Source organism: Rhincodon typus, chromosome 41 (assembly GCF_021869965.1).
Source record: "Rhincodon typus isolate 14 chromosome 41, sRhiTyp1.1, whole genome shotgun sequence".
Classification (NCBI taxonomy): Eukaryota; Metazoa; Chordata; class Chondrichthyes; order Orectolobiformes; family Rhincodontidae; genus Rhincodon; species Rhincodon typus.
In genome coordinates, this window is record NC_063372.1 from 10,615,290 (window position 1) to 10,632,361 (window position 17,072).

The window sequence follows — 17,072 nt, forward strand, 5'->3', positions numbered from 1 at the left end:
CTTGCTTCAGGATAATAAAGTAATTTGCTTTTGATGATAACTTCTAAATCCCAAAGGATTTACTTAATTAATAAATTGTGAGGAGATCAGCCTTTGATCAGTCTGTACCAAGTATTTATAAAATTCACGCTCAGTAGCAGCAGTGTACACCATCTACAAGATGCACTGCAGAAATTCACCAAGGCTCCTTAGACAGCACCTTCCAAACTCATGACCACTTCCATATAGAAGGACAAGGGCAGCAAATACATGGAAACACCACCTCCTGCAAGTTCCCCTCCAAGCCACTCACCATCCTGACTTGGAAATATATCGCCGTTCCTTCACTGTAGTTGTGTCAAGATCCTGGAATTCTCTCCCAAACGGCAATGTGGGTCAACCCACAGCAGGCTGACTGCAACAGTTCAACCAGGTAGCTTACCACCACCTTCTCAAGGGGCAACTAGAGACAGGCAATAAATGCTGGCCAACCAGTGACATCCTCATCCCACAATGAATAATAACAAAAAATGATTCACTTTTCACCGTCCATAATTGATTTGTAATGGGAAAGTGCAGCCTTGTAAAGGTCAGGCTGGAAAACAATTTCTCCATTGAGCCTCTTTATGGCAGTGTGTTCAAATGCATAAACCTGTTGGATTAAACTCCCAGCAATTTAATATGCAGCATTTAGACTCTGGCAGCTTCGAGTTGGAGTAATCAAAATGAAAGCTGTTAGTCCAGATTTTAGGAGGGCTGTCATTAATGCCTGAACTATATCTGATTATTAAAATGTGCATTAGCACACAGAGAAGATAAATTGCACCTGAGGGCTTTCCAATATTCAGCTTTTCTGACTCAGATTTTTCTTTTACTAAGTAATCAGGTTGCTACACAAGATTCTGTTGCTAGATTTCATTGTGTTTGATTTTTAAATCTTCTCGCTTTCATTTTGAATTTTATTTCGTCTCCGCTGTATAATACAGTTAGTATCATTGTCACATCATAAGTCATGATGCTGTTGTGTCTCATGAAGCCATGATTTGGACTGGCACACCAGAACAGAGGATGAACTACATTGTCAGAGGTACCATCATATGGACAAACCCACTCAGCTCTACCGAGCTGAAGCCTCTGTAACAATTCTGCGGCTGCGGCTATTTTGAATCATTACAACAATGAACTGTACTTCCAAATATTCTCCAGAAGGGGTCACTGTTGACAAGTTTGTCTCCATAACCTAATCCCAGCTCTCTCTGCACTGGAAATAGCAGACAGCAAACATCAAAGTAGATCTCGCACCACATTAATCTGTGCACATCATGAAAGGAAAGTTGCTGCACATTGTGACAATGCTGCACAATATTCTATTGAACAAAAAGTAAAATTAATAAATCAAACACTTTGATATTGTTCCTATGAATAACAAATGTGTGAATACAGCTGTTATTCTTCAACTTAGAATTGGAGGAGGTGGAAAGAGATTGCACATATGCCCAACTATTAGCATTTTACACTGACAGGCTTTTTACATTCTTACATTTGTAGGTTTGGGAATTAACACAGATTAAGCCCCTCCTCTCAACATGATTCTTGATGTTATCTGAAGTGATTTTTCACCACCATATATACTCTGGTTAGGCAATATTGTTAAATTTAATAGTACATTTCCACTCAAAAGAACAGCAACTGGAATCACATTCAGATGAAGTAGGAGAGAGGGATGGAAGGCAGTAAATGAAAGAGGAAGGAAGAATAGTCAACTATGATGGAGGCAGAGGAGTGGATGTCAGTGAATGCGGAAATCCATTAATTGTGAAGTTTGTTTTAAAGTTAGACAGTAAGCATCAGTCTTAATACAAACATATACAAAACTTTCAGGCTTGGAGCTCCCCAATAATGCACTAATTTTGCGCCATTGATATCTGTGCTTCCTCTTCCAGCTGGTCACCTACTTGATAGCTTTTCTCCTCCATTACTAGTGAAGGAATGTTAGTGCTACCTCGAATTTAAGGTGCAACTACTTGTTTTCACATATCATAGGCATCAAGGTCATATTTGATGCAGTGTGGCATCAAGGAAAACTAGAGTTAATGGGAATCAGGGGAAAATTCTTCATTAGTAGTGTCATACCTAGCACAAAGGGAAATGTTTGGGGTTGTTGGAGATCAGTCATTTCAGCTCAAGGACATCACTGCAGTTCTTCAGGGTACCAGCCTTGGCTCAACCATCTTCAGCTGCATAATGTTCAGCAGCATTCGTGATTCCTCATGTATTGAAGCAGACCTGGTCCAAATGCAGCAAGACCTGGACAATATCCAGGCTTGGGTTGACAAATGGTAAGTAACATTTATGTCACGCAAGTGCCAGGCAATGACCACCTCTAGCAAGAGAGAGTCTAACCATTGCTCTTTGACATTCAATGGCATTACCATCACTGAATCTCCCAGTATCAACATCTTGGGGGTTACCATTGATCAGAAACCAAATTAGATCAGTCATATATATATAGTGGATACAAGAGCAGATCAGCTTGATTGCTCACGGATGGGGTGCCATTCACCCTCTCCACCACCGACGCTCAGTAGCAGCAGTGTGTTCCATCGACAAGATGCAATTCACCTGAGAGAGGACCTTCCATTGCCTCTATCACTTCCACCTAGAAGGACAAGGGCAGCAGATACATGGGAACACCGCCCCCTGCGAGTTCCCTTCCAAACCATTCACCATCCTGCCTTGGAAATATATTGCCATTCTCTCACTGTCACTGGTCAAAATTGTCAAACACCCTCCCCAAGAACATTGGATTGCAGCGGTTCAAGAAGGAAGCTACTACTACCTTCTCAAGGGCAATTAGGGATGGGCAGTGAATGCTGGCCCTGCCATTAACATCCACATTTCATGAATGATTAATTAAAAAAAAGGGGGCTGTTCCTTCAGTTGTCATCCCCTGGTGGTGTGGTCTGTTTGACAGATGTTGATGGGCTTTTGCTAGCTTGGTAGGTTAGTTTGTGCAGGATTGAATCACGAAGCATAGTTGAGTGCTTCTAATGTCCTCTCACTCTTCTATTTCAGCATCAAATCACTCTGGATCTTTCTATTAAAAGACATGACAGCTTCCGAATTACATTTCTGCAGGATATAGGTCATTTGGACTCCGAATGTGATCCCAATGGGATGCTCTATGGATTCAATGTCATTGGGCAATGCACTTGAGTGGTTATTGATTTGATGGCACAATTACATATACAGAACAAATGACAATAATTTTCTTCATACTGATAGCACTGAAGACAGTAGTTCTTAACCTCTAGAACTCAAATTAATTTTTTAAAAATTGCATTTTGACAACATATTTTCAACTCTGCAATATGTCCCAAAACACTTCAGGTTAGTGACTACTGTAAAGTAGTCTAGTGCGTCAACAAATCTGTACACTGCACGATTCCAAACACACAAAGAAATAGATATGTAACAAGATAGTCTACTTCACTAATGTTATTAAGTAGTAGTATTGGCCAGAACACTGGCGAAAGGCTGAAAGGGGACCCGATTATGTATACAATCTGAGGGGCCTAGGTAGGGTAGACAGTGAAAACCCTCTCCGTTTAGTAGAGGGGTCAATAACCAGGGTGGCAGTTTTTACGGTTAGAAGCAAGAGGTTTAGAGGGGTTTGAGGAACATTTCTTTCACCCAAAGAATTATGGAACTCACTGCCTAAAAGGGTATTAGAGGAAGGAACCATCAAGATATTTAAGTAGTGTGCAGATCAGCTTCTGAAACACTAGTGCATACAAGGCTACAGGCTAAGTGCTGGAGAGTGGGATTAGAATAGATAGATGTTTGACTGGCTTTTACAAATTAGTCCTTCCTTATTATTAGAAGCTGGAACACAATTTTCTGCATTGGCTTTAATGTGTGGAAAGTGATGGCTGGCATGAATTTGCTCTGCACTGGGAAAACTAATCGTTAAAATTCCCGATGGGGACTTTCTTAAAAGACTAAATGGTCTCAGCCATTCACTGCACCTTCTGTAGATTTTTAAACCAACCTGTTCAGATGTGTTTTGACACACCTCTGGAACAGGTGGGACTTGAACCTGGGGGCTCTGTATAATTAGCAGATATGCTTTGGAGCATTCAGAATGTTAACCACCACACTGCATGGCTACTGGTTACTCACAGAGCTAATGTATCTTCCTTACCAGCAGTTTTTGAACTATTTTCACTCCACTGCTCACTACTAGAAATGGAGGAGCAGTTTGGGAATTTTCCTTTGACCTGCGTATCACCAATAACTGCTTGCTCAGCAACAGGGTCTAAACCACCAGAATGCAGAGAATCTGTGGGAAAGAGACAATCCATGAATTACTCAATCTTTCACTTCCTAAATTAGATTCATGCACTAAACTACGGTGAAGCACAGCATCAATATTAGTGATCATTCAAACTACTTTTGCTGTGTTGTGAAATCAAATATTACAACTGTCAAAATATTCTAGGTCTAGAGATTGAGAAGCAAATTCTTAATCCTCAAATGCACTTCTAATGAGATCAGAATGTTCGTCATCACTCAAAAAAGGATTATAATGATATATACACATGTTTTATCCCTGCATTTTCACTCTGTTGAGATCAAGAGCCATCATGCTGTCTCCTACTCAAACTTAATCACTTAATACACGCAACACTCACTGACAAATATCTCAACATGAATTAATTCTGAGCATTTTAGCAAGCTAAAAAGACAAGTTTCAAAGTGGAATAAAAGAAAAGTTCTGGAGAAACTCAGCAGGTCTGGTAGGAGCTGTGGAAGAGAGAGAAACAGATTTCATGTTTTGAGTCCAATATGACTCTTCAAAGGAATCGTATTGGACTCAAGTTGTTCACTCGGTTTCTATCTCCACAGATGCTGCCAGAGTTGCTGAGTTTCCCCGGCACTTTCAACTTTTATTTCAGATTTTCAGCATCTGCAGTACTTTGCTTTTTGTTTCAAAGTGGAATTTTGTGGAGTAAAGATTTATTGAGTGCTGCCGTTGGATATTGTGCAGAGCTTATATCGAGCTGTAATTACCAACACTTTCTTGCCCACTGCCCATGAGTCCATTCAGGCTGGTGGAGGCGCCACTGGCTGAAACAGCACGGGGTGGCCGCTTGCCAGGAACTTTAACTGTTGTCCTGAGAAGATCAATCTCTTTTCCATGTATGTTCTGCATATAATCCTGAAGCGAAAAACAAGTAGAATTCACCAGAACTTAAATGTGCTGTTAGGGTGGTGGAGGAAATATTTTTCAAACTTCACTGTTTGAGTGGCAACCTGACAGAGTGGATCCTCCACCTATTGCAGGTGCTGCCTGATTTTCGTGCCAGGTTGGTGCCCAGGTGGTAAAGTTGAAAATAACCCCCATTGAGCAACATGACAATTCAAAATAACATGGTGAAATGATAATTACAAACCGCTCCATTTTCACTTTGATAGATTACAGCCATCACTTGCTCCTGTCTACTGGATTTCTACCTTGCAATTTCTCTCCGGCCACCTCCATTCACATTGGAAGGCTGTGCGTTACCTGTCATTACTGATCTCAGCATTAAATGCTGACACTGAATATCAAGAGTGGAAAATCGGTTAATTTCACAGTACTGAGATCTCTCATCTTGATGATGCTGCTCGTTGAAAAACACAAGGTAACAAATGATGGATGACACAAGAAATTCACTGGAGACCCTCAGTGTGATTGAGGGAGTCTGTTGGAGACTCTCTTAGTGATCAAGGGAATCTGCCAGAGACCCCTGGAGTACCAAAGGGAGTTCGGTGGAAATCCCCATGGTATTCATAGTAATAAATGTGTATATTATCTTTTGGGAATTTGGATTTTTAAAGTAGAGGTAGTTGGATTTTGGTTTCAGTTCTGTGAAGGTAAAAGTCACATTTGGAACAGTGAACTAAATAACTGCTTAAGTGGTACAGAACCTAAATATTGTTAAAATTTCCAAGGAAGCATGTGACTCAGTTAAGTATTTAGCAGGATACCTATGGTGTTGATTGATGGAATGTTTACACTCATGAGTTTATAACTGACTGAGGAAACAGACCAATGGCCAGTAGATTAGTTTTAACTTCAGTTCAGAAGAATCAGGAGTTTGGTTCAGGAGAATTTGTCTGCTTGGAGGAAACTACATGATCAATTCAGGAGAATAGTTTACACTCTAGTAGAAGGGTTTTGGGCTGTGAAGTCTCCAAGCTGTGAGAGCTTGTGAAGAAGTTCTCGAATTGTCAAAATCAAAAGGAGGTTTAGGCCATCAGAGCTGAAAATAAGTTTGGGCCATCAGAATTGGAAAGAAGTTTTAAAACTGTCTCAACAGTCCTAGGATAAGAATTGAAAACAGTCAGTTGAGAAAGAAATTAAAGAGTTGAGGTACGAGCAATATTTCTCCGGGATTTGAATATCTGTAAAGGATATTGCAGGGTAAAGTTTACAGCTTTGTTTTGCTGATTATGCTAAGCTCTTTTGAAATTGACACACATACATAGCTTTGTTTGTTTTGTTTTCTGTTCTTTAATAAATGTTAAAGAACATTTATAGCCTTGTGAATATGTTCAGTGACTGGCTAACACTGTAACCAACTACAAATTATTAAACTTATGATCCATCAAGCCAGATTTCATGCCAGAATCTGACTTGTCCAATACTACCATCAGCTGGGATCATACCAGCTGTTCCATTATTTATAATTAAGAAAATTTAAAAGAAATCCTGACTTACAATCAACCCAAGAGTGTCTAATTGACCTGGGAAGCTGTAGAAAGTTCATCTAGAACCATTAGAGGGATACATCAAATTGCATCCACTTACATTTCAGTAATAAAATACATTATGCATTACAGAGGATAATGATCCTGACCTTTTGAAAACAGCAAATGCTCCAACCTACCATGAGCAATGTTACATACAGCCATCTTAGCTAACACACTATTTTCCAAATCATGAAAGGCATAATTTTCATAGGCACAGTTGCTTTAGCTGCAAATCCCTCCGAGGAACCAAAACTTACGAAGTACACTTACATGTAAACTTGGATGATAGGACAGAATACCATTGTTACATAAAGTAACATATTTCTTCTTCCACTCTTTATTTAGCGAGTTTCCACTCCTCTTCAACAACACACCCTGTAAAGAAACACACCCCAGAAAACCAGGATCAGAGGAGAAAGTCTCTCTCTCCTACACACAAGCTACTCTACACATTGCTCACTCAAACAACTCAGCTCAAGAAAAACTTGAGTATTAGGATTATTTTGTAACCCAGATTATGATAAATTTGTTTGACTGACAAAAGGATGGAATAAGATGGACAGAATAGACTGTTTCTGATAGTTAAGGGGTCACAGTGAGGGACCATGCACACAACATTACATGCAAGTTATTTAAAAAGATGGCAGGAGAAATTTGTTAATATGGAGAGTTGTGAGGCTGTAGACTTCATTTCCAGGATTAGTAGTTGAAGTGATAGAAATATTCAAGATCTGATTGGATGGCTGTATGAAAGAAAGTGGAAGCAAGTTAGATAAATATGATTTGGACTAATTGCTCATGTGGAGGGTAGACACAAACGTGATTGGGTATACCAAATAGCTCTTTTCCTTACTGTAACCTAATTTTATTTATGTTACTAAAGTTATGGGAGGCTCCTTGGTACTCATGGTCATGGAATCACACTCGGCAGTAGTTAACACCTTCATGAGGGAAGAAAACTGAAAACAGACAAAGTTAAACTGTTGGCTTGATTGGCATGGTTTGTTCCACCAAACCACATTCAAAAGGCCACCTAACTTATTTGACCTACTGATGGAAGGGAATAATTAAGTATAATTCATTAGTCTATGGGGAGCTAATGTCGCTCAAGATCTGTTGGGTGATAGAAAAACGGGACTTGGTGTTACATAGGATAAACATGGTAGAGTTTGAACAGTTTGGAGTTGAGGGAGCATTGTGCATTGTTTGAGACTCCACAGCTGAGCTTCTTCCTTCCCTGGCTCAAACAAGTCTCTAGTGGCACTCACCTGGTGTGGGAGCAGAAAACAGGAAATTAGACAATAAAAGAAAAGAACTTGCATATTGAAATAACAAGCTCACAGTAATGCTTTGCACATTACGAAGAACAACTTGTGGTCATAAAATGTCATTAGATTTACAAAACATCCTATGGCATTTAACAAAGTGGGATAGGGACAGAAGTGGAGAAGGTAATGGACACTCAGTAGGAAGTGGGAGAAGTGGGTTAAGGGAGATGAACCGAGGATTTGTTTTGAAAATGGAGAGAAGATTTTGCAAGGATAATTAGAATTAGTGAGAGTGTGGAGACACCTGAAGTCTCTGCTTCTGATGGTGGAGCACAGAAAATCATAGGCTGATCAATGGAGAGAGTCAAGATGTTTGGTTAGAGGAAACTGTATAGCAGAGAAGCCTGTAAATTAGGTCACAGATTTTGATGGAAAGCCAGTGAGGTCTGGGACTTAATACGGTCCAGGATAGTAGGGAGGAAATAGTTCAAGTCTTTGCTAAACAAATAACATTCAGGTCTTTCAGGATTGTAGCCATTTGAATTGTGATGATGCTATGGTTCTAAGAGGTATATTTTGTCCTGGTTTCTTTTGAGAGAGAGATTGAACAAGAGGTTACGACCAGCCTGTGGTAATGTAAAGAGCTTGCAAGGCCTTGGTTTTTTGTAAAGTTAGAATAATAGAAGCAGCCTGGCTGGGTGTGGCCAGCTCTCACAGACCAGGATTTTTAGATTTTTTTTGGCTTTTAGATTCAGCAGAAGCTGCTGGAGTTTTGAAGGAGCAGAAGCTATTTCCCCCCACCCCCTCTCTCAGATACAGCTAGAAACTGGAGTTTCTCTTCCTACTGCGGGCATTGCATGTGAGAAACTCTGATTTCTGAATTTACCTTTTTGCCAAGCCTTGTGTTTATGGGATGTTACTATATTCGAACAGTTGATTAGTAATAGTTACTGTATCTATTAGTCTGTTAAGTTTCCCAATAGAGTTAAAAGTTATTCTAAGTTCTTTCTTTTGTTTGCATTTTAACTATAGTGCTTGAATAAACCGTGTTTTGCTTAGCGTCGAGTAGTTTGACTAATCGAATTGCATTTGGGAACACAGGACTTTACATTTGCCTTTATTATAAGAAAAAGTTTGGGTCTAGGCTACCTTCTTAAAATATTTTGAAGGGGGTCTAGTCCGGTCCATAACAGAATTTACAGGTTTAATGGTGAGCATTTCTTTAGAAGCGCTATCGTGGACTGTTTAACAGAACATTTATGGGCGACAGCTAGGAATCTAAAATACAATCCAAACTTCCACACGAGAAAGTTCTGATTCTTGTTTAGGTACAGCTTGGCAGATGCCAAGAGCCTCTCTGGTACTTCACCCAAGCAGTAACTCTCTATGCAAGCACCTGGATAGCAACTAATCAGCTATCAACACATCACCACAAAGTTTGATTTCACTACACAAGCATATTTTCCATCAGCATGCTATTAGGAGCTGGAAACTGGCTGAACTTTCCTCCCCACTAAAGATAACTGTATAACCCCTGACTAATATTCCCACCCTGGTCAGTTAACATAAGTAAGGGATGAATAGTTCCGATATCCCTTGGCCCTCCCAAATCATCCATGTTGCACTCTCCCACCTTGGGCAGCTATGATGAGGGGACAGAGGTAAAGAGTTTAAGTGATATTTGTCAAGACTTGTGTATTCTGCCATCATGGTGCTGAAACATACCTGTTTAATTGGGATTGCACGGCCGCTTCCAATATTATCTGCTTTACTATCCAGACTCCTCCGCTCTGTATCGCTTCCCCGCCGAGTCTGTGAAGGAAATGAGAACACCGTCAAACTAAAGCTAAAGTGCTTGTTCTCATTAAAAGCAGCATCTTGACCCTCCCTCTGCTTAGAATGAAACACCTGAGAGTCATTACAGTGATGGCGGTGAATAGAATAATGTACTGCTGAAGTCTCACTCTGCAAAGGCTGAGTGAGTAGCCGAATCAGGGCCAGATCATCGTGAGGATAAATATAAGCACATAACAATCCATATCCATCAGCAAATCAGAAAATCCATTGCACTGCTGCATACAATGGCACTGATATTATAACATTGCATGGCTGTGACCATTTCCCTGGCATCTTTCACATACACTGTGTTGTTCCGGTGTCCTGATATGGTCCAGCTTTTCTCTCAAAGCAAGTGAGAGTTTCACAACATATTTGGTTTTTCAGCTACAGAGATGAAAAATTGAACCTGAAAACCGATTTGCCAGCTATTGCAATCCCATCTGTCCCATTTATTACAGGGGGGTAAACCACTGATTCTGAATGGCTGACCAGCAGTTTTTAATGATCAGAAAAGGCCTTTCAATTGAAGAACAGGCTGATTTTTTTTTAATCAAGCAAGTCAGCAGAATAGAAAAGGTCATATTCTGAAATTCAGCAATTAACCCTTCGATTGGCAACAGGTTCAGTGAAATTAGCTCGTCAGCCTCCCAGTTATGTACCTATCTCGGCTGAGATTCTGGGTTTGGTTCTGTCTATTCCAGCCTCTGCTGTTCCAAACACTGCAGCAGTTCTAGCAAAGTCAATATAAGATTTCAGCTTGCTTCATAGCTGGATCATCTCAATTACTGCTTTCAATCTGGCTACTGAACGCCTGGAGAAGTGCACATTAGGACACATGTGAAAGGCACAATATTCACATCATACAAGGATTTGAAATGTTTTGACTCCCTCTGCAATTTATGTCTCATGATTAGATTTTAGTCCTGCTGCACACTTGGAAAAAGAATGTGGGAATCTCTTTTGGCAATAACTTGGACCACTGGATCCAGGTGAATATCCAAGGCAGACACCAAATTTGGAATATCCCTTGCTACCTCCAGACTCAAGTATTTCATTGCTGGTCTTCTTCAACTCCAAACTATTCAAACTCTACCACGTGTATCCTGTATAGCACCAAGACCCATTCCTCAATCACCCATCTTGAGTGATATTAGCTCCCCATAGACTGATGACATATTTAATTGTTCATTCTAATCTTCATATCCATCCATGGCTTCACCCACCTTCTCTTGAACTTCCTTCAGAATGATCTCTATTTCGAACAGCTACTGCACATTCCCCCTAATTTTTTGCCCATCTTTGGGTTTTCACCTGATTTGGTCTCATCCTCTGAGATTCCCACCCTAAACATCTCCATCTCTTACAAAGCTAATTCCAAAGCCAATTTCTTTGACTAGGTTTTCAATCCCCTTCCAACACAGCATCTGTTATTTTTGGGTGGAGTGGTGAGGGGGAGAGGGAGGTAGAGAGAGAGAGAGAGAGAGAGAGAGAGAGAAATTTGTGCGAATCAAACTCCTACTAGTGACCCAATAATCTGTTTCTTTGTGATGTTGATGGACAGATAAATAATAGCCAGGACAGTGGGGACATCTTCTCTGCTCTTCTTTAAAATTGTTCCATGGCATCTTCTACATCCACCTGAGAAGGCAGATGGAACCTTGTTTTAATATCTCATCTGAAAGACAGCGCATTCGTGCAATGCTTGGAATGTTATGATTTAGAGGTGTTACATGACATTAAAAGGTGCTAGATAACTGCAAGTTATTGCTGTTCACCAGTTCCGTGTGTTTGTGAGCAGAGTGCTTCCCCCTTAGAACTCACTCTCATTAATAATGATACATAGCATATGGTAACTTGGGTTACATTCTGGGATATGAGGCTTGGAGCACTGCAGGCCCTGACCATGTACATTATTCATCCCTTCTCCATTATTCCAACTCAGAGTCTACTCAGGCATATACTATACAGGCCATTTTGGCCTCCTCCAGTGGTCCTCAACATTACAGATACCAGTCTTCAGCTAATTCGATTCACTCCACATGATATCAAGAAACAGTTAGAGACACTGGATACTGCAAAGGCTACAAGCCCTGACAACATTCCAGCAATAGTACTGAAGACTTGCGCTCCAGAACTTGCCGCTCCTCTAGCCAAGCTGTTCCAGTACAGTCACAATACTGGTATCTACCCGACAATGTGGAAAATTGCCCAAGTATGTCTTGTACACAAAAAGCAGGACAAATCCGAACCAGCCAAATACCGCCCTATCAGTCTACTCTCAATCATCAGTAAAGTGATGGAAGGTGTCAGTAACAGTGCTATCAAGCAGCACCTGCTCAGAAATAACCTGCTCAGTGACACCCAGTTTAGGTTCTGCCAGGGCCACTCAGCTCCTGACCTCATTACAGCCTTGGTTCAAACATGGACAAAAGAGCTGAATTCCAGAGGTGAGGTGAGAGTGACAGCCCTTGACATCAAGGCTGCATTTGACCGAGTGTAGCATCACGGAGCCCTCGCAAAACTGGAATCAATGGGTATCGGAGGCAAACTCTCTGCTGGTTGGAGTCATACCTGACACATAGGAAGATGGTTGTGGTTGTTGGAGGTCAATCAGCTCAGCTCCAGGACATCTCTGCAGGAGTTCCTCAGTGTAGTGTCTTAGGCCTAACCATCTTCAGCTGCTTCATCAATGACCTTCCCTCCATCATAAGGTCAGAATTGGGGATGTTCACCAATGATTGCACAATGTTCAGCACCATTCGTGACTCCTCAGATACTGAAGTAGTCCATGTTCAAATGAAGTAAGATCTGGACATTATCTAGGCTTGGGCTGACAAGTGGCAAATAACATGCGCGCCACACAAATGCCAGGCTATGACCATCACCAATAAGAAACAATCTAACCACCACCCCTTGACATTCAATAGTGTTACCATTACTGAATTTCCCACTACCAACATCCTGGGGTTATCACTAACCAGAAACTCAACTGGACTCACCACATAAACACAGTGCCTTCAAGGGCAGGTCAGAAGCTAGGAATACTGCGGTGAGTAACTCACCTTCTGGCTCCCCAAAACCTGTCCACCATCTACAAGGCACAAGTCAGGAGTGTGATGGAATACTCCCCACTTGCCTGGATGGGGGCAGCTCCAACAACACTCAAGAAGCTCAACACCATCCAGGACAAAGCAGCCGCTTGATTGGCACCACATCCACAAACATCCACTCCCTCCATCACCAAGTGCAGTGAACGCTTACCACACTGATTGCTGGGATAGCAGGGCTGACGTATAAGTCTGGGACTATATTTGCTGGAGTTTAGAAGAATGAGGGGCGATCTCATAAAATCCTATAAAATTCAAACAGGACTAGACTGGATAAATGCAGAAAGGATGTTCCCGATGACCAAGGAATCCAGAACCAGGGATCACAGTTTAAGGATACGGAGTAGACCATTGAGGACTAAAATGAGGATAAATTTCATTACCCAGAGAATGGTGAGCCTCTGGAATTCTTAGCCACACAAAGCAGTTGAGGCCAAAACATTGAATGCTTTCAAAAAGTGAGATATAGTTCTTAGGGCTAAAGGGATCAAAAGGTGTGGGGAGAAAGCAGGAACAGGGAACTGAGTTTGATGATCAGCCATGATTGTATTGAATGGTGGAGCAGGCACAAAGGGCTGAAAAGCCTTCTGCTGTTTTCTATGTTTTAAACCAGTTTGTCAAAAGAAAGAGTAATTTTATTGGCTACTTTTCTGCTGGTTGATACTGATATCTGGAAAACAGTTACAGGAAATCAAAGTGGTTTTGTTCTGTGATCGTTACTGATTAAAGAGTCCAAAATTGTTATAATTCATTTTAAATTTTGCAGTTGAGCCAATGATGATATTTTGCCTGAAATGTGATATAGACCTCCATACGTAAGAGAGGGATAAACAGGAGGGTGAAATAATGCAATAGAGGAAAGATAGTGAGGCAGAAGTACAGACAGACAGACCAGAACAGACAGCAGCATAATCTAGAACTCCTCTTAGTTAACTATAAACTGAATGTACTGCACTGTAATTAATTAAAGATCTGAGAAATAACCATTAATCCGCAGGTCGCAGAAATTCTGTTTCACTTACATCTGAAGCGAAGCTTTAAATATCATGGCTCCATGTCTACAGTACTTGTCAGGATTTGTTAATGCCCTTCGATATTTTGGCATCATGCTTTAAACATAGAGATTCTTCTCTAGCCCCACCCCCCACCTCCAAGGACTGCAAGATGCTCATATTAATCAAAGCATATCAAACCAGGTGTACTGATCCCTGTTGGCAGTATGCTGCCCTGTATAGAAGTCCGAGAAACAATTACTGGTAATGGGATGTACATTTGGGCCACTGAGCATTACAGGACAGTTGAATGACACCAACTTGGTAATCATCCAAAAACATAACCCTGTTGGCTGCATCACGTTTTTTTTTAAATATTAGAATATGGCTTTCCGCATATAACCCATTAGTTATCAGTCTCCAGTTGGTGCAAAATCCTCAATCAGGAAGGAAATAATGTGACTTGCACTTATGTGTAGAATTATACTAAGCTTAATATTGTCACAGTTTAAGAGCCTATTACACAAAACCATCAACAATATACATTTCCAGAAAGAAACTCACCTCCTGACTCCCCAGAGCCTGTCCACTATCTACAAGGCACAAGTCAGGAGTGTGATGGAACATTCCCTGCCTGGATAGGTGCAGCCCCAACAACACTCAAGAAGTTTGACACCATCCGGGGTAAATCAGCCAACCTAATTTGCACCGCATCCACAAACATTCACTCTTTCCACCAATGATGCTCGGTAGCAGCAGTGTGCACCTCTACAAGATGCTCAACAGAAGTTCACCTTACACAGCACCTCCTAAACCCATGACCACTGCCATCTAGGACAAGGGCAACAGATACATGGGAACACCATCTTCTGTAAGTTCCCCTCCAAGCCATTCACCATCCTGACTTGGAAAGACATTGCTTAGAGTCACTGAGTTAATATCCCTCCATGGATCTGAAGTTGAAGATCAGCCACAATCTTACTGAGTGGCAAAGAGGGCTTGAGGAGCCAAATGGCCTAGTCTGGCTATTATTTCTTATGCTCATTTTCTCGAAACATCCAGAGCTGTTAATCATTACAAATCCCATCATAGGCAATCCAGTTCTCCAAATCAAATAGGCCAATTGGAACATACCTCACTCTGGTTAGACCAGCAAATTCCTCCTGGGATAATGATCTGAACATCTCCAAATCTGTAGAGTGCAGCATCACATCACATGGTGCAATTAATCACTGAACTCCCTAAATTGGCAGGATGTCCATTAGTTTCTAATTCATTGGGAGCCTACCTAAACATTTCTCACAAATATAACACAGCAATAGCATCAAACACCAAGTGCAAGCAGATACCTCAACCTATTGACACCCAAGCAATTTACCAACAAGTAAATGATCTCTAACAAGAATAAATACATGTTGCTAGACAATTTTCTCCTGAAAATCTTGTGAGCTATTTCCTAAACAGCTCAAGGAATCCAACGAATACTTACAGCGAAAAGACTTGAACGTCTTTTTGAATGTTTGCGGACAGAACCTGGGGTACCAGAGGCTTGGCAAACATCAGACCGCAAATCCCGGTGACTGATGTTCGGAGTGGAGGGAAGAGAAGAGGAATAATCACTCACGTTGCCACCATTGCTTGCCTGCAAAAGGTAAGGAGGGGTGAGGAGAAAAAGATTGAAATGAAGTTAACATCAACAATTTAAAGATCAAGTAGTAAGATTCTTCCAGAACAAAACTAGAGGACATAGGTTTAAGGGGAGAAGGGAAAGACTTCAAAAGGACCTGAGGGGTAACTTTTTCACTCTTCTAAGTTGCATTAGATCTGAAGGCACAGTGGAGCCTTTGTTGCAAAATTTACTCGTAGGGTGATTCTGTACTATTGATCAGCAGTTGCTATGGGATCTGCCTCCTTGCACCTATGCAGCAGTTTCCTCATAATCATCATTAGTGCAGAAAGAACACATTCAAACACAGAACACAGTCCATCCTTGATGTATTGTGAGAAGTAAGGGACAGCCCATTCATGCCTGGAAAGAACTCATTTGGGTCACACTTTGCCACAAGGGTCTGGATTAAGTTATTAAGGACTAATAAGCCTGAAACATGGCATGGAATCTGGACATTAAGGTGACTGATGCCTTGTAAGCTGTTCTGGGTACATCTTGCCTGCTGTCATAAAAAAGGAGACTCAGATTTGGGATGATTTACTCCTGCAAGGAGCTCCTTTGAGGTTGACCAAAAGAATCCACCATCACATATCCAGGGCTCAGTGTAGACACCATTGTTTTTCAGAAAGCAAAAATACATTGCTGAAGCTCTGCACTTCCAGTTAGTGTTGCAGAGTTAGGCTGCAGTGCAGTAGCAATGTACACATCTTATGGTGAAATGTTATTGCTTCATCCCTGTCATGAGGATCTCTTAGTACCTACTGTTTAGCTGATGAGGGCTCAAAAAACATTAATCAAATGTCTAATGATCAAATGGTTAGTGCCACCCAGAGACAGGTGATAGGTGGATCTCTGTGATCAAGGTGGCTGTTGGGTGAAATACGATGATAGATATTTGGAACCAATTCAATCTTCTGTGACACTACCTGAAACTAGAAATGATTGATGATTGACCAGCAAGCCTAATCATTAATAGGAAAGACAGTAACATCGTTAAGGTTTAGGCCTCTTCCCACACAGTTGTGGTAAACTCTACAAGGCAATATCCCAACACTTAAGGTGGATTTAGTTGGGTAGGCAGATAACCAGTATTTTGTATAGGCAAACTGCAAGGGTTTAACTGGTTAAACTCCAATAGTATCCCACATAAACCTAGCTTTTCTAAGCCTGGATTCTGTAAATGGTTCTGGAGTTAGGTGAGTGAGACATGTCCCTACTCTGCATTTCATGTTGGGCAAAGAGAAACTCCACCTTTGCGGACTTCTTATTTTGCTTTGGAGACTCTTAACCACAACAATTTATTTACATATGTGTCAGACACACTGCTGACCCAAAAAACTCATTGTATGCTCTCATTCAAATTAACCACAAGGCAGTGAAATGGACTGAGATGGTAGGAACTGCAGATGCTGGAGAATCT

General features: G+C 41.1%; 1 protein-coding gene across 1 annotated transcript in view; it reads right to left on the bottom strand.

The window, feature by feature from the left end:
* The window catches only part of LOC109926116 (arf-GAP with GTPase, ANK repeat and PH domain-containing protein 3-like), a 112,635-nt gene that overhangs the window by 14,662 nt on the left and 80,901 nt on the right, over window positions 1-17,072 (bottom strand). Inside the window, exons 8-12 of the mRNA XM_048618870.1 lie at window positions 15,473-15,625; window positions 9,771-9,857; window positions 7,048-7,152; window positions 5,053-5,200; window positions 4,184-4,321 (exon numbers count right to left, since the gene is read on the bottom strand). Coding sequence (XP_048474827.1) covers window positions 4,184-4,321; window positions 5,053-5,200; window positions 7,048-7,152; window positions 9,771-9,857; window positions 15,473-15,625 — 631 coding nt within the window. The remainder of the gene's footprint in view (window positions 1-4,183; window positions 4,322-5,052; window positions 5,201-7,047; window positions 7,153-9,770; window positions 9,858-15,472; window positions 15,626-17,072) is intronic.